The sequence below is a fragment of the Astyanax mexicanus genome, chromosome 22, assembly GCF_023375975.1.
Source record: "Astyanax mexicanus isolate ESR-SI-001 chromosome 22, AstMex3_surface, whole genome shotgun sequence".
NCBI classification, from domain to species: Eukaryota; Metazoa; Chordata; class Actinopteri; order Characiformes; family Acestrorhamphidae; genus Astyanax; species Astyanax mexicanus.
In genome coordinates, this window is record NC_064429.1 from 27,990,690 (window position 1) to 28,011,993 (window position 21,304).

Genomic DNA, 21,304 nt, shown 5'->3' on the forward strand with positions numbered 1-21,304 from the left:
CCTGCACAGGCTCTGCACAGTAGTACTAACTCTCTCTTACTCACTCTCTCTCACTTACTCTTACTCTCTCTCTCTCTCTCTCTCTCTCTCTGTCCTGGAATCAGGCTCCCCCTGATAGACGGGATTTGGCGTAAACACAAACATCCATTATGACTGTGGGGCATTAAAGTTTAAAAGACGTGTTTGTTTAAGGCTGGCACACGTCAACAAGGTGGTGTGGTGGGACTTTCTCCTATACGTGACAGGTAGAGCGGCGAAAACACGAGCACTCAACGTTCCAAAACATGGCTTTACGCAAGCCTACGGTATGTGAGGAGGGTCAAGTTCAACTCCAAAACCTCATATCCTCAAAACTCCTCAAAATCTTCAATGGTCATTAATGTAGAAGATTTGATTCCAAGTGCTTTTGGAGTAGAGGTGGGCAACATGGCGATATTTTATCGCATCGTTTAAAGCATTTTGAGAATAACACTAGTGCTTAAAGTGTTTACAAGGTTCTTGCACCATTTAAAAGTCAAATTTAATGCTTTTTAAGACCTTTTTTAGACTGCAATAAATATAATTTAAGACCCAAATATGTAGTCATACTTTATTTGGTAGAAAATAATTAGTTATATTGGAAATCAAACATAACATAGCTGCTAACGTTAATATGTTGGCTAGCTCACCGCTAATGTTAGCTAGCGCTCCACTTAGTTCTCTCCCAGGTAACATAGCTAACTTGTCGCTAATGTTATTATGTTAGCATGTTTTCTTGGTTGTCACTCAGACTTGGTTCTAGTGGTCTCAGTTGACTGCAAAACTAGTGTGTATGACTGATTAAATGAGAAGATAGATAGAAGTGCTAATAAACTGTATAATACTACTGCTTTCACTACACATAAAATGTGACAGTTTTTTTAGCCAACGCTCTCAGTGTTAAATTGACACTGCAATGATCTCTGGCAAATTCACTGTGTGTGGGTGCAGCCATCTTGGATTTTGAAATCAGGGTAGGTGAGGCTCTGCTGACTTTCCAAGTAGGAAATCTAAGAACTGGATCGCAGCATAAATATCGGGGTATCATCACTTTAATTTAGTTATATTGTCAACATCTCTCAATATTGTTAAAATGAAGACCAAATGTTTATAAATATGTTTGCCTGAGGATAGTCTCTGCTTGACTTTGTATCCAAAGCGCTTGTTTATGAGCATAATAAAGCAGATCATAAAAAATATGCAGCGGTTTCCTAAAAATCCTCAATGGCTCGTTACTGTAAGTGAGGAAGGAAGGGCATCGGCGATTAACCAGCAGGCCTCACCAGCTTCCACTTTTCGGGCATGAAAATGCCGCTTTGCCAAGAACAAACAGAACGGCAGAGGCTTGAAAATCAAACGGGGATAAATCATAAACAGCGTGTAGAGGCGGGCTTCCTATTACAGCCACTTTGTTAGCCTTTCCCGTTTCCCAGCTTTGTCTGAGGAGAAAAGCCCAAGTGGAGAGCAAGGCCTGGGAAAAGCTGCTGGGTAAAGTGGATGGGCGGGTTTGTAGACAGAGAGAGTGTGAGTGTGTGTGCGTGTGCATAGTGTGTACAGGTTATGGTGTACTTGTGAGGACCAGATGTCCTTGCAAGGTGTAGGTGTAGTATAAATTATCTATAGTTATTATAATGGTCATGTAAGGTCCTCACAAGTATAGCAGAACCAACATATATGTGTGTGTCTGTGTGTGTGTGTGTGTGTGTGTGTGTGAGAAAGAGCGAGAGAGACAGAAACACAGGGCGAGAGAGGCGCACAGGGACAGGCAGAGAGCAAACGAGGGGGTATGTGGGTGTGTGTGTGCCTTTGTGAAGATGTGGGTTGATGGCCCGGACAATGCTGCAATATCCAAAACGCAGATTAACACACCTCCCCATTCTTCTGCAGCCCAGTTACGCGGACCACTGAGCTTTGTGTGCTGGCCTGAGAGTGAGGACTATCAAGCTTCTCTTCTAATTGAGATATGAACTAGGGATTTTATATTTAGTTTAGTTTAAAGGCTAGAATTGCAGCAGATCATTCAAAAATGGTCTTAAAAATCATATAAAGAAAATAATTTGCAGAAAAATAGTAAATAAATACTAAATAAGTACTAAATGAGGCTTATTATACAATATTTACCTATTGCGTTTAGTTTAAAAAAAGTATAAAAAGCCCATTCACATGAATGTGCCTTCATGTGAACTTAAAATAGTTAAAAAATAGTGTTTAAAATAGGGATAGACTGAATATTTGGCAGGCAAAATTATTCAGCAAAAAAATTGAGTGTTTAGCTGTGCATAAGGCTGCAACTAATGATCATTTCAGTAGTCGACTAATCTGCTAATTATTTTTTCGATTAGTTGATTAGTCATCGATTATTTCTGCCATGTCTCCACATCTACAACAGTAGAAATAGCTGAAAATGAGACTTAAATGGCATTTAAAATGTCTATATGTTGTTTAAACATGGAAAGTACTGATATTTATAGAGTAAAGATGTTATAGCCCTAGCTGAGTATGTGAAAAAAAAACATTTTCTAAAAAAATGATTAAATTTATGAAAAACAGCAAAAAACATTTAACATCAGTTTCAGTTTCTTTACAAAAGCAGTGGTTTTATTATATTTAAGCATGTTTGGGATTTTTTTCGTCACTTTTTATGTCAATTACAATGTCTGAATATTCTATAGTTTTAACAATTAAAACAGATTGTTCCCTTTGTAGTAATACTTTTTTTTGCTATTTTATCCTTATTATATTAGTGGAATAAAACGATGTTAAAATAGAAATTCGATTTTGTTTATCGCAATTTTTTTTTTATCATTCATCACAAGGGTTCTCCTTTTTCATACTATTGTAATCAATGCATTGGAGTTCATATCTGTATCAGATGATCTGATCATTTGTACAGATACTACACACATATCATTAGCCATATTAACTAGGGATGCACTAAACCCAAAGTAACCAAAGTTATTTGGAAATCGAAACTATTTAATGACAAAAAAAGATATTGAATCATTTATACCAAATACTGATATGTTTCATTGTTTTATTTTAGAAGTCATACTGTGCTGTGGTATGGTACGTCTGATGTGATGTTCAGCATGTTAAATATGTATATATTTAAACTTTAGTTTTAATGAATGCTTTTTACTAGTAAAACAAAAGAAACTGCAATGGTGAAAAAAAAGCAAAAAACTAAATGCAAAATGAATAAAAACATATGAAATATTATGTGCATTTCAGTGAATCCCTAATAATAATGCAGTTTAAAAGTGATCTAAATCACCAAAAACATGCTTCCCCTATAAAACCCCTAAAAGCTCACTTACGGTCAGCGACTGGGTGTTCTCAGGTTGGGCCGCGAACTCAGGTCCAGCAGCGTGGTTGGACAGGGCAGCTTCTGAAACATACACAAGAGAATCCCATGAGTCCCAGCTGGACAGGGTGGTCTTGGAGAACATGGCTTGAGCCCACAAGCAGCCCGTTCCTCCTGAAAGCCAGACGTGGACGGGGCACGGGCCGGTCAGCGGTCAGCGCTGCCTCCGAGCTGCAGATGAAGATGAGCTGCAGAGGACAGAAGTGTTTAGTCTCTATCCATCTGACACTGAGCGCCGCTCGCTGCCCCAGCCAGAGAAGAAAGAGCGAGCGAGAGGGAGAGGGGGAGAGAGGGAGGGAGAGAGAGAGAGAGAGTGATAGAGTGAGAGAAAGAGAGAGAGAGAGAGAGAGGGGTAAAGAGGGAAAAATCAACTTCTCTCAAAGCATTACCCCCTTCCTCAACTCCGTAACCACAGTGATTACAACTCTCCCAGGAAACAATGTCTTTTTAAGCATTGAAGCTGCTGCATTCAGCCGAGACACAATGCAGCTGCCTTTCTCCCCTTTGGTCTCTCACCCCTCACTCTCTCCCTCTCTTTTTCACTCTTGTGCTCGCTCTCTTTCTCTCTCTCTCTCGTGCCCTCTCTCTCACTCTCAAGTTTAATCTTTTCGGATTTCTTAGATGGCACACGTGTCTTCATCTTACTTAAATAATGCCTTCAGCTCTGCACACATACACACAAACACACCAATACACCCTTACTTAACCAACATAACGATGGCATCATACTTTTGTAGAGATGTACGGAAAAAAAAATATGCTTCAAATTGTAAAAATATTTAATGAAAAAAATAAAAATAAAATCGCTTTTTAATATTCCTTCAGAAACACTAATAAAGCAAAAAACAAGGTTCATATAGTTTTTAGGCAAAAAGTTCGATTTTTAAAATATCGGTTTAAAAAATGTTGTGGTTCAGAATGAGTCTGAATGAAGCTAGAAAGCTTTAAAGCAGCATTTCTCTTACTGAGCAAATTTACAGTTATATTTTAAGCTAAAACTCTAGTCTGAGTAGGACCCCACACAGCCAGCTAATGCAAAGTGTTGTGATGGATTTGCCCAAACAGTACATTTAAAAAAGAGCTTTTCTCATTCAATAAAGGGAAACACAAACATTTGTAGTGCAAATTTCCATGACTTTTCAAAAACCTTCGAGGTATTTTTCGTTTTTCAAAACTTATCCAGGCCTGGAAATCGCCATCTTTAAATTCCATGACTTTTCTAGGTTATCATGACCGTACGAACCATAAAAAATATACCCCAGTAATCCTATCTACTTATCTATCAGTCTGTGTGTATGTCCATTTCAACAATGAATATATATTTCAGTAGCACTATAATAAAGTTATACATTTGGCTCTCCAGCTGGCTACCTTGACAGTACAATGCACTTTTTTCACCATTAAATAAATGCCATATAACTATGTGAAAATATCTATTGCACATTTTTTTTCCTAAATATACCACTACAGCAACAAAACCAAAATACATTTTCCTTAGCAGTACTATTTTAATTGTACATTTACCTCAGCATTGCCATTTAAATCATACATGTACCTCAGCAGTGTCCTTTTAATCATACATTTACCTCAGCAGTAATATATTAATAATACATTTACCTCAGGAGTAATATTTTACTCATAAATTTATCTCAGCAGTGCCGTTTCAATCGAACATTTACTTAAGCCATACTATTCTAGTAGCACGTTTGGCTAGCTATTTATTACTAAAATTGTGCTGCTGAAGTAGCTATAGCTAGAGTTAGCTAGTTACTTCAGCAGTGCAGTTTTAGTAATAACTTTACCTCCGCAGCATTAATGTATGTGAAATAAACTAAAGCTAAGCTACATTAGGTTAGCTAAAGTTACCATCTTTGCTAGTTCATTAGCCCTGTAAAGCTTGTGTTTTTCAGCTAGAAAACTACTAGTTTGTGAAGGGGTGCTTTTAATTTATTTTGTGTTTAACACTTTATTTAATTTAATTTAATTTAATTTAAGCAAGTAAAGCATAAAAATTAAAACCTGTTGTTTGCTGGCTGTTAGCCGGCTGCTTGCTGGCTTTGTAACTCACTCCCTATACTCTGTGTATAGATTATAAAGATAGAAGAAACACTGGCAGGTAACTTTAAATAAATGTGTAATAGTTAAATTGATTCTGTCTTTTCACTTATTTGCATTTAGTTTTCCATTTTCAGCCAAATATTTTTGGTTGCCAAATATTCTAAGCTTTCTAAATTAATCTGGCCACTTCATTGCTTCATTGCACCATTGCTCAAGTTAAATAGTATACATTTTTGTCTTGATTTTCAAATAAAAAACTACTACAAAACTACAAATCAAATTCCCAACAAAGCACAATTCTACTTCGAATTCATTACCAGAAACCCCTGCATCAAATGCGTCTTTTTAATTAATCGTCATTCAGATTATCTCCACAAGTCTCTAGTTGCCCCTATGTTAAACATCCAGTCAAATAAATACACATCCAACTCTCAAACACTCTCTGTTCTCTGTCCTAACTAGCCACCGTGTTAGACAGTCATCATAAGGAGGCTGTCGGGGAAGGAGGTAGGGGGGGGTTGGGATAGATCTCTAAAGTAGATTTGCACTGACTTGGACACTCCATGCAGCTTTAGCATTTAAAAAAGCCTAATACCTCAGCCTCTGGCACATCACAGGCTCGCAGGGTGCAGCCTCCCGGCCCCCGGCTCTTTGTAACTGAATAAAATAGAGTGACTGCTCTCCGCAGGGGGCAGCGCAGCTTTCAGCGCTCAGCTCTGCGGGTACGTGTGAGAAAGGTACAAGGATACTGGCAATGTTGCTAAGGGTTTTCTGTTGTTTTAAGTTTTTTGGGGGGTAAAGAAGCAGAAACTTTAGAAGGAGACAGTTTTGGCCCCGGGAATGACTGAACATCTGGTTAGAGATAACAGTAGACACTTTAACTCTATTAAACACTTCGCCTGTAGTTGTTTATATAACAGTATTTCAAGAAATCCTCAAATGCTAACACATCTAGAAGATTCTCAGAGGTAAGTATGTATGAAAAAGTTAGAATGCAAAAGTTAAAATATTGTAATTATAGTTAGGCCTGTCTCTTATCCTACAGAATCATACATCACAACATGCTTTTCTGGGCAAGTCAAAATCATTATTAAATAATATCCAACTTTATTTGTCTCAAACTGGGGAATAAATGGAACAACAAGCAGTGAAATGCTTTGATGACTCTCCGGTCACATAACAAACAAGATAAAAAAAAAATGGATTTTATTAACATTGATCAACTATTATGATCTAAAAATTAATTAAATAAAAAACAAGATTTACACAAAATGAATATACACAGATATGCCATGCCATGCATGTAAATTAATCATAAAGTGTTATTTAAGAGAACAGCTTGGAAAGCCCAAACCTGTACAAGTTGTGAGGTGTTATCTTTTTTTTACTTCTTTATTTCTAATTTTTATCTCATTTTCTCCCCAATTTACAAGGCCAATTGCCCAACCCACTCATTAGGACTCCCGCTATCACTAGTAATACCCCAACACACCAGTAGGGTGAAGACTAGCACATGCCTCCTCTAATACATGTGAAGTCAGACTCCACCTCTTTTTGAACTCCTGCTGATGCAGCATTGCTGAGTAGCAGAACAGTGCACTCGAAGGAAAGCGCAGCGACTCAGTTCTGATACATCAGCTCACAGATGCCTTGTGCTGATCGACATCACCCTAGAAGTGAAGATCGGAAAGAGCACCATCTACTGTACCCACCCAGAGAGAGCAAGGCTACTTGTACTCTCTCGGGGCTTCGGCAGCTGATGGCAAGCTGCATGACAGGGATTCGAACCAGAGCTCTCCTCATCACAGTGGCAGCGCTTAGCCCGCGGGACGAGTCAGAGTCCTGTGAGGCGTTATTCTGTGAGCGAGGTATGTAAATACACGTACATGCTTGGAAATTGTTCATAAAGTGTTACCTGAGGAAGAAGCTGTATAAGTTGTGAGGTGTTATCTTGTGAAGATGACTGTGGTTCAAGTGAGGTCTAACAGTGGATGCCAGATGGACAAATTTCCATTTCCAAACTTGTGCCGGAATATAACATTACTCGAACCACAGAGTCATAGGTGTACCAGAGAATACGTCACACAGGACATTACCACCCGCAGTGGACAGTGCAGTGGGTGGTAATGACAGTGAATAGAGCGGATTCTAGTTCAATTAACTGAGGATATGGTCATGAAAGGAAATAAAGTGCAGTGTGAAAAATGTGCAAAAAGTGAAAAATAGTAATATACATATCTTTAATAATATAAATAGTGAATAAATAAAAATATCATTATTTAAACCTGTAAAATACTATACTTCCAGTGTATTGCCCTATATAATTAATATATGCAGTATGTGCAAGTTGACTTTATACATGCATAAATACTGTGTATCATTAAAAAGTGGACTTAATTGTTGTGACATAATGTTTATGCTAAATTAACCGTTCCTATCTCATGGCCTTGGCTAAAATTAAGGCCTAGGTCATAGAATAACCCTAGGGAGAATAAGTGATGCTTCACATCAGTGACACTGTGTCCTACTTCTCATACTGGAATTTGTTAAATTAAATTAAATCAAATGGAAAACAGCATGTTAATACTGGACACAATATGCTTGGGTGGCTGCTGATAGGATAGGGGGTTGTAAGAATAGCTTATGTGTGAGAGAAACATTATCGTACATTTAAAGCTCCACTCTTCTTTTGTATTAGTACTTAAGTAAGTAAATATTAGATAAACTATATAAGATAACACAATACCTTGTTTACTGTTAAAAGAACATATTTGGATTGTAGTTAGGAATTTGGGTTTATTTATTTGCATTCAAGTTTTCGATCATATCAGCAGATCCAAGCATGTGTTTAAATGAATCCCAGAGTTGTATATATTAAATAAAAGTCTACTGCAGGGGTGTCCAAACTACGGCCCACGGGCCATTTGTGGCCCGTTTCCTTTTTTGGAGCGGTCTGCGAGGTATTTTAGAAATAGAATGAAAGTTGGCCCGCTGTTAAGCAGGTATTTATAATGTGAGATTCAAATTTTGAACGCTAGGTGTCAGAAACAGACCAAAGAGTCTAAAAGCGGAGAGGGTGAAGTTGTAGCGCAGAAAAACGGGCCAAAGAGTCTAAAAGCGGAGAGGGTGCGCTGTTGTAGCGCAGAAAACGGGCAAAAGAGTCTAAAAGTTGCCGTAATTAAGGAGTTTAATATTAAGAGACATCATGAAATGAAACATCAATTTGAAAAATTTTAGTTTACACAACACTGTCAAAGATAAATATAGTAAGTCAAGTAAAATGGTGTGTAAATGAAAATAATCAGGAAAAAGTATTATTTAAAGTGGTATATTTCATTATTTGTTTTATTATAGAGTCTGTGGCCCGTGACTTCAAATATATTTCTCCTTCTGGCCTCCAACAAAAAAAGTTTGGACACCCCTGGTCTACTGTATGTGTGTATGCATCAAATTCAAGTTCATATTCATATTGTAAAATCAGAGTTTCTGGTTGATATAAGCACAAAAAGTACATACTTTAACATACTTTATATATAGTCGCTTTGTAAACAAACAAGCAAGACCAAGCATGTCCAGATCATCAGCTCATCTCATGTTCTTAGCTATAAGCAGAGGGAAGAGGGGGTGGGGGGGTGGTGAGGAAAAAACGCCATCTGGAATCTGGCCAATGTCACTCATTTACTTGACTTCACCATGAGCTAACATAGAAAGAGAAATGAGAAAGAACGAGAGCCAGAGAAACAGAAAGAAAGGGAGAGACAGAGGGAGAGAGAAAGAGAGAGAATGGTAGAGAAAGCGTGGGAGAAGCAGAACATCATCTGAACTTACCGGCCGACTGCTTGATGCGACGTGAAGCCACTCGCAGATGTTTGCTCCTGCCCAGCTCTTCACCCAGGAGATAATACCAGCCCCTAATCTCCTGCCATAGAGCATTCAGAAACCATACAGTCAGCTCAGATCAGAGACAACAGGAGCACGAGGGGGCAAGAAAGAAGGTTACAAAGGAGGAACGAAATTGTTGGGCCGAAAAGGATGAAAAAAAAAAAAAAAAACATCATTGTGTACTCATACTTCAATGTTTTCTTTAAAATAAGGATTTTTTCTAACATAAGGATTTTTTCAAGCAGAAGCAGGGCCACATTTTATACCCTCCTTACAGGCCGAGGTAAACCGCAGGTTTGAGTTCGTTTTTTTATGCGGTACTAGCATATAGCATAACATAAATTAAATCACTAATGATGCTTAGTATCACTTTACTACCTCTTCACAAACTGGCTGTTTTTTAACTGAAAGATATGAGCTGTCTGCTTAACTGTCTGCAAAATCTATGATTAGAATAGCAGTTCTGAGGTACATTTATGATTAGAATAGAACTGATGAAGCAGATGCATAATTAGAATTGCACTACTGAAGTCAATGTTTGAGTAGAATAGCACTGCTGAGCTAAATTCTTGATTAGGCTTGCTTTGCTGAGGTACATGTATGATTAGAATAGCACTGCTTAGATGAATTCATGATTAGAAAAGAACTGGTGAGGAAATTCATGATCAGAAAAGCACTGCTGAGGTAAATTTACTGTGCTATGTTGGTACACTTATGGTTGATTAATGCTTATTAACTTTTAGGGGGCTCACTACTGTTCATATGACCTTTATAGCGTGTGTATGTGTATATAGTTTGGGGATGCCTAGAATAGCAATGTTGAGGTAAAATTGTAACTAAAATAGCACTGTTGAGGTAGATTTATGGCTAGAGTTTAACTGCTGAGGTAAATTTATAGCTAGAGTAGCACTGCTGAGGTACATTTATGACTAGAATAGCACTTTTGACAAATTTATGACTAGAATATCACTGTTAGTGTAAACATCAGATTAGAATAGCATCACTGAGGTAATTGTGTTGTTCTTTATTGGTATGTGTGATAGATGATAAAAAGATTCATACATATATCAATAAATATTTATTACAGTAGGTCTAAAATACTGTAGCTTTTTCTTAAAAATGCAGGACAAAAATGCATTTAGATCTATTTAATCTATTTAATGACAAAAGAATATTCAAAATGAATAAAAATGCATTGTTTTGTTCAGTTTCAGCTTTAGCCAAACATCTTCATTTCTGTGCATCTCTATCTCTTATACTCTTTTTGTTGTTGTTGTTGTTGACAGAATCCAATATCTGTGTGAATGCAGTAAATGCATCCCATTCCCCGAGGTGCCAATGATGTGAGTATTGCTCTCAGCTTCCTGTCAGAGAGCATCACTGTTCCTCAGCATCTGATGCCCTTCTTCTCCTCTCTCTTTCCTCTCCTCTCCAGGCCCAGCAGCCAGATGGCACCAATGGCTTAAAATGCCCAACAGTAAATGCCCGTCAGGCTTTATCTAATGCCTCTGAAATTAACAAGAGCGTCTTAAATCAACTCGCATACAATAAAGTCCCAAATGAAAACAAACGAGAGAGAAAAACACTGCCAAATTTGAAAATCGTGACCTTTCTAGGTCTTCTCACTCCGAGGCTAGAAGACAGCATGAAGCAGCCACATGCTCGTTACATCCTGCCTTCAGTAATTGTAGGTCATTTTTGCAGCTTCACTGAACAACCTTATTGCGGCTTGGCCCGCTATATAATCAGCGGGATGAGCCTGGGAAAATGCCTTGTATCCGAGTGGATGCAAATAATGGAGCCCCATTTTTGCTGAAGTGGCACATTTTCTTTGTAAACAGTGTGAATTAGTTAATTATGAACGCAGTAGTATGGCATGCTCAGCTGCCTGAATAAAAACTGAATTAAGTTTAAGAGCACTAATGGTAATTATTGTTTTATTGTTTTTACCTTTGCTGATGAAATGAGGGACTGAACTCCAAAACTCATACAGCCCAGGAAGTCAATCCTTCTGCAATAAAACATAAAAGACAAAACATATTTATGAATGTGTAAGCTTAAATATACAGTGCAGGCCAAAAGTTTGAACACGCCATCTCATTCAATGCGTTTTCTTTATTTTCATGACTATTTACGTTGTAGATTCTCACTGATGGCATCAAAACTATAAATGAACACATGTGGAGTTTTATGTACTTAAACAGTCACTTATGTACTTATGTGCCTCCACAGTCACCGGACCTGAACCCAATCCAGATGGTTTGGGGTGAGATGGGTCACAGAATGAAGGCAAAGAAGCAACAAGTGCTAATAAACACCTCTGGGAACTCCTTCCTTCAAGACTGTTGGAAAAACATTTCAGGTGACCACCTTTTGAAGCTCATTGAGAGAATGATGCCAAGAGTGTGCAAAGCAGTAATCAGAGCAAAAGGTGGCTATTTTGAAGAAACTAGAATATATATATATTTTTTTTTTAGTTATTTCACCTTTTTTTGTTAAGTACATAAAACTCCACGTGTTCATTCATAGTTTTGTATGTAAATAATGTAAATAGTCATGAAAATAAAGAAAACGCATTGAAGAAGAGAAGGTGTGTCCAAACTTTTGGCCTGTACTGTATGACTGATATAGCTAATAGTGAAAACCAATGACTGAATGGATATTGTTTTGAAATTAAGCCAAACTTGTCCACCATGCTGTCGAATTTGCAACCAGAGTAGGGGTGGAACAAAATTTGTTTTCGTTTGCAATACATTATCGATACTTGTTATTGCCACAGTCTATGCAGTAAAGACTAGGGACAGTCTCGCCCAATGATTGAAACTAGATACCCAGTTTGTCCAGCAAATGTAATGTTACCCTATGTAATGTGTCAAAAGTATTTAGTAGAAACAATTTACATTTTTGGTTATATACTGATTTCTGAGAGAAAATCAAAATGTGCCCATGTGAGAACATGGAAAACTAACTGTTAGAAATAATGACTGGAGATAAAATGAGAGGAAATATTGACTGTTTCGTTATTGTAACATAATGGGATGGGCGGAGCTACATATTATACTGCAACCAACCAGCACTAGAGGCACTATATCCATTCTGGCTTTCCATTTCGGAGATAAAAGGTTTTGATCAAACACAAATAATAAATTGCAATGTTAATATTAAACATGGTTCAAATATTATGCCACAGATTGCAGAATGGCATAGCAATGCATATAAAAAACAAAGTATCATCTTAATGAAGCTTATAATGGAAATAAAAAGCTCCAATAATCAAAATCACACCTAGAAGTCCGACTGCGATTCCAAGCGGTGACCAGCAATCTCTTGTGTAGCTCTTCTTCACCCACAGATCTGCACAAAAACAACACACAAAACCTCATCAATCACTGCCTCACCACTTCCAAAAAACAATGCTTCCCCTCTACAAAGGGCTTCTGAGTCCTGAGAGGAAACGCAGGGCTGGGCATAATGGGCAGGTCATGCCTTTAAAGTGTGAGGACGGGAAGGAGGGCACATGCTGACATATATTCAAATATTCAGCTAATGTTTTGTGACATTTAGCGTCCTCTTTATTTTATCACTTGGGGATGGCATTCTGTTTAAGAGCAGTTCTGTCACTCTTACTTACTTAGCTCTTTTTCAAGACATCCTTACTTCAGGATATGATTGTGGAAGCTTCTGCGATTAGTTCATGGTTGTATTAAGGTTTTATTTAATCAGCTTATTAACATTTAATGGGCTCAAGGTTTTAATCACTTATAAATTCTAATGCAGGTTGGAGTTTTCTGTAGGTAAGGTTATCTGGTGCAAGTTTATGTGGATTTCTTGGATGTGGAGTCCCACAGGGTTCTATTATAGGACCTATGAAACTAGATAGGCAGGCAGGCAGAATACAGAAATCATAGAGAACCTGTACGCCTGCATGTCCAACCATATCTCATCTTACATTAATGCTAGAGATGCCCAACAGGGCTAGAGATTCCAATCTTCAGCTACCGTATTTTTTGCACTATAAGGCACAACAGATTATAAGGCATACCATCAATAAATGTCTACTTCCTGGTCTATTTTCATATATAAGGCGCACCAGATTATAAGGCACATTATGAGACACTAGTAAGGAATAGAGGTGTCACCATGTTTTCTTGCTAATTCAGCAGGTCTCATCTCTGAGTGTTCCGGTAAGCCAAGACAATATTAGCAGTTCGTGCCCAGTAGCTTGTTTAAACATGGTTAACACTAAGTTAACGCTACAGTCCGATATACTCACCTCTGAACGGTAAAAGAGCTAGCGCTTAGCATATTTAGCGGGTAATGTAATGCTGCTCCAGAAGTGTTAGACGGGGTTAGCAGCAGGCTACAGTCTGATAATACTCACCTCTGAACAGTGAAAGAGCTAGTGCTTAGCATGGTTAGCAGCTAATGCTAATATTGCTCCATCCTTGGTGCTGAAGAACTAAACTGAAACTCCTGTTTAATGCTCTTAAATATTCATACATAATGTGCACCGGATTATAAGACACACTTACGATTTTTGGGAGAGTTAATGAATTTTAAGTGTGCCTTATAATGCGATTGTAATCAATTACAGTACATATATCATTAATCCATTAACAAATTATAAAGTTTCATTTAACAAACTTCTTCTTAGTGTGAGTTTTTTTTATTACTGTCAACTAAAAAAAAAAAAAAAAAAGATAAAGAATGAATACAACAACCACTTACATTGCAAAGGTCTCGTTGAAGACCGGGTTCTTGCAGTCTAAGACCGTCCTGGTCCTCTGTCTTTTGCTGTGGTCGACTTCTGGAACCAGTGATATCTATAGTAGAACATCAGACATACATTATGCACTTCCTATTTTCTTTGCATTAAAACATTAGCATCCTTTGTTCTGACACACTAAAAAAGTTTACATAGGGTAGTTTATGTGATGGAGTTAAGGGATGTCACTCGACACACTGGTTTGTATCTAAGGGGACAGCTGCATGCTCTCTTCTGCCTCACAGCAGCAGAGCTTGAAAAAGAACGGGTTCAATCCGAGGCCAAAAAGTCCTCAGAGGGAAACGTGTCAACAAAGGGAAAAAAATCAGATCACTTCGTCTGCTCTTGTACTCTATGTAGGCAAGTGAAGATGCCATCGAGGAAACATTTCCAAATTTTACGGCCGTTTTAAATGTCATACACGTCGCACTGTTTTCCACGTTCTTTCATACTGACCACACATGAGGTCCAAATAAGGTACACAGCCTTCAGTGTGGCAGGGAAGAGCAGCAGCATCCTTAGTGGAGAGATTTTAGACACATCTTCTCATTCAATGTTTTTATATATTTTTTATTTTTTTTCTACATTGTAAATTAATACTGAAGTCATCCAGACTATAAAGGAACACATAAGGAATAAGGAATCATGTAGTAACTTTAAAGTGTTAAACAAACTAAAATACTCTGCAAAGCATTTAAGTGGCTCTAATCTGGGGGGAAATATCCTGTGTAACAGAGGTAACTCTTGCCCTTCTTTTGCTGGGGTGGTCCTGAGGAGAGCCTTAATGAAGTCTTTTTTTCTTTACTTAATTGAGTAGTTCTTACCATAATATGGATTAAATCATTAATCAAATAGAGCTATCCACTGTATATCAGTAACTCTACCTCTTCACAACTTTACAACTGATGCTCTCAAACTAACATTAAGAGACAAGAAATTCAGTAAGTAATTAACTCTTGACAAGTTCAGCACAGCTGTTAACTGAAAGCCTGAATTCCAGGTGACTCTACCTTATAAAACTGACTGAGAAAATCCAAGCAAGAGGTGATATTTCAAAGAATCTTAAATATAAAACATTTTCTGGTTTGGTCTGCAGCTCCTGTTGGCCTATATATAAATACTGACAGCAGATTTGAGGGCTAGCTGGATAAGCTGATGTCGTGCCATGTTTGGAGGACATGAGGGAAAATGATCAGATCAACATAAATCACATAAAGGTTATATATTTGCATGTATGTGATATGTGCAGATCATGTTATAAAAAAATAGTTACAGGAGATTACTCAGGGAAAAAAAATGCTGTAATGCTCCTTTAGCCGACTTACCTTGACATATGAGTCACATGGTCTGTATTCTTTACCCAAAAGTCCTCTGGCTTCTAGAACTGTAAACATTTTTGATAAGGCAGATTTTTTTTTAATTCATGCAATAAGAAAACTGCTACAAATAGAAAAATAAGAAGCAAAACATGAATATTATTTTTACTTAATTGGTGTTTAAAGAGCAATTTTTTTAATTATTTGGCCTATTTAAAAATGCAGATCCAAAAATGTAAAAAATAAAATCATTAGTCTCATGCAAAAAAAAAAAAAAAAATCAATAGAAGTCAATGTAAAATATTTGAATCCAAGTAATTCTGAAGCATTTATATTAGTCCATTTATAATTACATTTTAATACAAAAACTAGAACAACTTACATTTTTACACAACAACAAAAAGTGAAAACGGCAAAAATGGAGATACAAGCTTTTTTGTGTCACATGGTACTTACTTTGTACACAGAGCAGTCTATTGTATGGCGTTACTATCAGTTTCAGTTGGCCTGTGGAAAAAGAAAAACAAATAAATATCACTATTTAACTATTTAATTTAGATTTCATACTGACAATTATACCACAGTTAGTTCCTACCCTGTAATTTGATTGGCTGAGAGGCTTTTTATGAGTGCCGTTATCAGCCGGTAATTAACTGTAACCGAATCGCTCCATGTATTACTCCGCCACATACAGGTAACCTAGCAACGATGCAGCGCTTACAAACCAAACTGCGCAGCTACAAACAGAGCAGCAATGGAACTATTTTATCTCGCGGAGTGTTTATAACCAAACAGATCACATTTTCTTATTCTATTTAACTCAAAATCTTTAAATAAACAGCGCTAATGGAACTGTGGTATAATCGCAATAATATACTTGAGGTTCATGCTTTAATGTGTAATATTGGCACTGCTGTGCTGCATTATTGGAAAAAAAATATTATTGTAATTTTAAGATAATTTAATGCATTTAATGTAATGATAATATAATAATGTTTAATAATGCAGTATGTGTTTCTACACAAATGTGTGTAAATTATGGATATTTCTTATGTTTTATGTTTTTATGTTATGTTTTATGCTTCTTATGTTTTTACTTGCTATCCTCAAAGTTAAGAAAAGACAATAAATATAAATCACAAAACTAAAGTCTTTAGACACTGAATGGGGTCAAATTGACCCAAACGATAATAGAAGAGTTAAAGCATGTTGTCGTAACGATATGAAAATGTATCATGATATGATAAAATATCAATATATTGTCCAGCTCTTAAGAAGAGTTGCTTAACCAGCAGCTTCTAGCTAGACCTGTCCATGCATATATAAACAAACATCACAGGCACAGCTAAATCACTTCCACATTCAGTGCAGGACGCCCCACAGATAGGCACATCCCACAGGTCACTGCAGTGTTTTTCAGCTTCGATAGGACATGGCTAAAGGCATGGGATACAATATTAAAAAGAACCGCATGAGTTCCTGTTAATAAAACTTTAGGTAAATTTTACTTTCCATTAAATTACAGCCTATTCGTTTGAATCTAAATGTAACAACTGGACCCAATTTTAAGTAAAGCCCACTGAAATAACACAGGAGGGTCTGGCCTACCCACAGGGAGAGCTGAGCTTAATAGAGCATAGCTTATGAGCCTAAAACCTGGGTTTTACTAGAGACACCAGCTGCTGTCACACACTCCATTTCTCCCATATGTGCACAGATACCAACTGCAAAACACACACACAAAAAAGTCACACACCCATACATACTGACCACCAACTGCGGTCCAGTAGACCAGTGGTTCCCAACCTTTTTCTTCAGGGACCCATATTTTTACCATTGTAAGCTTTGGTGACCCAACATAACATATTTTATTCATCTATAGTAAATGTCAGTTTTTATTTGTCATTTCTAACCCCCCCCCCCCCCCCCCCCAATAGAAAAGATGTAAGTGTATAATTGGGTTGGGGTGGGGGGGGGGGTTAGAAATGACAAATAAAAACTGACATTTACTATAGATGAATAAAATAAACACGTAAAAAAGGAAAAATTGATACATAAAACATAAGGAATTTTTATCTTATGAAGAAAAAAATAATTAGATCAATAAAATAATACAACTATTTAAAATGAATAAAAAATAATTTATATAAAATAAAAACAAAAAAAAAAAAGAATAATATCAGTTTCAGTTTCAGTTTCAAATCAGTAAAACAGCTCACCAAAACCTCAACCTGTCCAAATATTGGACAATAATTGATTAACTTTACAGGCCCTCACTCATTTTCATTTATTTAACTAAACTGAGTTTTATATTCTTATATTATTATATTATTATATTCAGCCTCGCGCTGAATTCAGCTCCGCGCTGCCGGAGAGAGCGCCCGCGCGCGCGCCAGAGAGAGAGAGAGAGACAGAGAGAGCGCAGCGCAGCGCGGCGAATTTTGCTTACCCTAGACTATATATAGTATTAAAATTAAACCCCTTAAAATCAAGAGGGCTTCGCGACCCATCGTGGATCTTTGGCGACCCATAGGTTGGGTCGCGACCCATAGGTTGGGAACCACTGCACTAGACAATGCTTAAACATTAACAGTAAGTGTGGCCAAACAAGCAAATGGTACAAATTTAAACTGATTTGAACTGAATTAAGAATTAACTTAATAGCCAAGGCCTGTCACAATAACTACAGTATTTTAGTTTAGATGACATATTGTTCTAAAAATAATTGCAATGAATGCCACTGATATAAATGACAATATAATAGCATATAATGTAGAGCTATGGGAAACATTTTTATAATTTATATCACAATATATTTCTTAATTTTTGTTAATATGTTATACTGTATTTTTTGCACTATAAGGCACACTTAAAATCTTTTAATCTGAACAAAAATCGTCAGTGTGCCTTATAATCCGCTGCGTCTTATGTATGAATTTTACCAGTCAGGTATGAAGGAGCAGTAAAGCCACTCCACTGAAGTACAGCACTATACAGAAGTTTCAGTTTAGTTCTTCAGCAGTATTAGCATTAGTCGCTAACAGCCGCTAACCACACTAAGCGCTAGGTCTTTCAACGTTCAGAGGTGAGTATTATCAGCCTGTAGCCTGCTGCTAACCCTGGCTAGCGCTGCTGGATCAGCATTAGCAATAGCCACTAAGTCAGAAAAATGGTATTTTAAATATAAATATACTGTATATCATAGCCATACATTGCACACTATCACAATAACATATTTTTTGTGACAGGCCTAGTTTAGCATTAGAAATAAAAGTTATTGAGTCATCGTATAATATAAGGCTATAAACTCATTATATCTTTACTGATATTGATATTGTCTTAAGATTTTTATATAAGCTCATAATCATAGATTCATAGCACAGACATGCTAGCTTTGCATAAAAAACAGCTGTTTTATTTTACTTCAGACGTTTCAGACATTTATATACATTTTATATACTAAAGATATTAATCATTAATTGTGCTTTAAAAGGTACAACATGTAAATTTAAAATTTTTATAAAATATTATCATTATATCTGTATGTCTTAAAGTCTTAAACTCACAATAATTTTATTTATCCCAATAATGCCCAAAATTGTACATTGTCCAATCAAAAATTAAAATTATTAAAAAGTTATCATGACAGGCCTAATAGCAGTAATATTGTTTTTCTTATGGTGAAATTTATTTAATTCATTGAAGAATGTAGAATATGTATAACATACTTAGCTAATGAAGATTAGATGCAACTTACCATGAGTTTGCAAAATGAATGAACATCTTTGCTGACAATTTTTAGACCAACCAGTTGGAACCCTCGCTGTGCCCCGACAGTCCATGATGTCATTATAATAATAAACGCAACATAAAAACTAAAGGAAAACTAAATATCCTCCATAAATAACTCACAGCTCTAGCTGAACTCAGAGCAGCCCAGAAATGAACTACAGCTAAACACACTGCTGTCAGAGTAACAAAGGTTCAGCAAGAGGAGAAAGAACAACAACAGAAAGCAGCATAAATTTTAACCGCCTTTCCATTTTTGAATAGCTGATAAGGCCGCAGGGGTCCTGATTGGTCAGGCTGCTGTTTTGAATGGAGGGAAAGGGGGCGTGTCAGTAGGAAAACCACCTGCTCCAGTCACTTTATCAGTAAACACTGCAGTCAGTCAGGGCTGCTTCACGCTCACTGATCTGAGAGCAGTTTTCCCTGAGTGCTTAATACATAAACATACAATGTGAGAGAGGGAGGCCGTCCCACAACGCAAACAATCAGCCAACTATCCTCCCTCCCTCCTTCCCTCCCTCCCTCCCTGCAGCCGGCAGACTGCCTGTGTTCACAATGCAATCCTCTGACTGCGCAGCCAGAGCACATGATCACAGATAAAACACGGGGTGGATAGAACTGCAGCTGGAGCTGAAGAACTCAGAGTAATGATCAAAAACACAGATAAAGACTTAAAAGAAGAAGAGCCTGGACAACCATGTGAATTAGTCAGGTTTAAAATGAATGAAATCAGGGCTCTGAGTGGTCCAGTGGACTATGATTGGGAGATTGCTGGTTCGAATCCCAGTCATGCAGCTTGGAGCCCATCATCTGCCAGAGCCCTGAGAGAGCACAGTTGGCCTTGCTCTCTCTCTGGGTGGGTAGATGGCGCTCTTTCCCCTCTTCACTCCTAGGGTGATGTAGATCAGCACAAGGCGTCTGTGAGCTGGTGTATCGGAACCGCGTCACTGCGCTGTCCTCCAAGCGTACTGTGATGCTGCTCGGCAGTGCTACATCAGCACCAGCTTGAAGAGGCGGATTCTGACTTCACATGTATCGGAGGAGGCATGTGCTAGTCTTCACGCTTCTGGTGCTGGAGCATTACTAGAGAGACCTAATTTACTAGAGTCCTAATGAGTGGGTTGGGTAATTGGCCTTGTGAATTGGGGAGAAAATGGGAGAAAAATGAGAAAAAACAAAACATTTGGATGATCTGACATATTTCTGATATTGATATGGAGTATAAAAGCCACCACCCTTGGTATGCCTACCCACACACTGATATAGGTGGGGGATATGGCGAATATATTATGGTATATCACAATATTTAAAGACATTTTAACGATACACACTATTTGTCATATTTTAACACACAGACAAAACGCATCAGCAGAGGCACATTCTGTTAAACTGCTATTCAAATGCTCTTTTAGGCATAGTGACGCATACAGTGATTTTAATTTAATGTTTAAGTGAAACAGTTAAATAAATAGTTCTGGCACCACACCCACGCGGCACCCACACTACCAACCCAGCCGGCACCCACCCACCCAAATATTTACTGTATAAGTTTGTCATAAAAAAGCTTTAGCAGACTATAATAAGAATTACAAGACTAATCGAGTCTTAACATTAAATTCTGGCACTACAGTTTTAAATCCTTAGAAAATACCAAGACTATTCTGTGTAATAGTGTATATACATTATATGATCTGTTTTGAAGAAATACAGCATAAAAACATTATTTTACTGTAACAGACTGAATTCATTAATATTTATCTGGATTAATCAAGTGTCTGCATGTGCACACATTATCATTCACCAAGCAAAACAGAGTTCCTGCTGCTGAGCCGTCTGAGTTTAGTCTGTTAATGGACTTTAATCCCGGTGAGTCACTGATTAGCCCAACAGGAAATTAGCCGATCATGATGCCTCATTAATTCCTGGATCAGGTCATTCATGACCGTGAGTTAGACCTACAGTACGTGCACAAGCCTGACTCACGGCACGTATGGAAATACGAACAGCACTGTATTTTGTTATTATAACTCAATTGCTGAGGAAATATTTAATATTTTATGAGCTGATGTATGATCCAGCCTGTGCTGACATGCTGGGGAGTGGTACGAGGTC

At 37.4% G+C, this 21,304-nt stretch overlaps 1 protein-coding gene across 2 annotated transcripts in view; it reads right to left on the reverse strand.

The window, feature by feature from the left end:
• LOC103021936 (regulator of G-protein signaling 3) overlaps positions 1 to 21,304 on the reverse strand; it is a 63,812-nt gene that overhangs the window by 36,525 nt on the left and 5,983 nt on the right. Inside the window, exons 1-8 of one of the 2 annotated variants that reach the window (XM_022667431.2) lie at positions 19,161 to 19,392; positions 15,860 to 15,910; positions 15,413 to 15,471; positions 14,051 to 14,145; positions 12,608 to 12,676; positions 11,273 to 11,333; positions 9,269 to 9,359; positions 3,336 to 3,406 (exon numbers count right to left, since the gene is read on the reverse strand). In XM_022667431.2, coding sequence (XP_022523152.1) covers positions 3,336 to 3,406; positions 9,269 to 9,359; positions 11,273 to 11,333; positions 12,608 to 12,676; positions 14,051 to 14,145; positions 15,413 to 15,471; positions 15,860 to 15,910; positions 19,161 to 19,245 — 582 coding nt within the window. In that variant the 5' untranslated portion in view covers positions 19,246 to 19,392. Of the gene's footprint in view, positions 1 to 3,335; positions 3,407 to 9,268; positions 9,360 to 11,272; positions 11,334 to 12,607; positions 12,677 to 14,050; positions 14,146 to 15,412; positions 15,472 to 15,859; positions 15,911 to 19,160; positions 19,393 to 21,304 lie in introns of those variants that run through there. The other variant, XM_022667430.2, reaches the window with a different exon arrangement.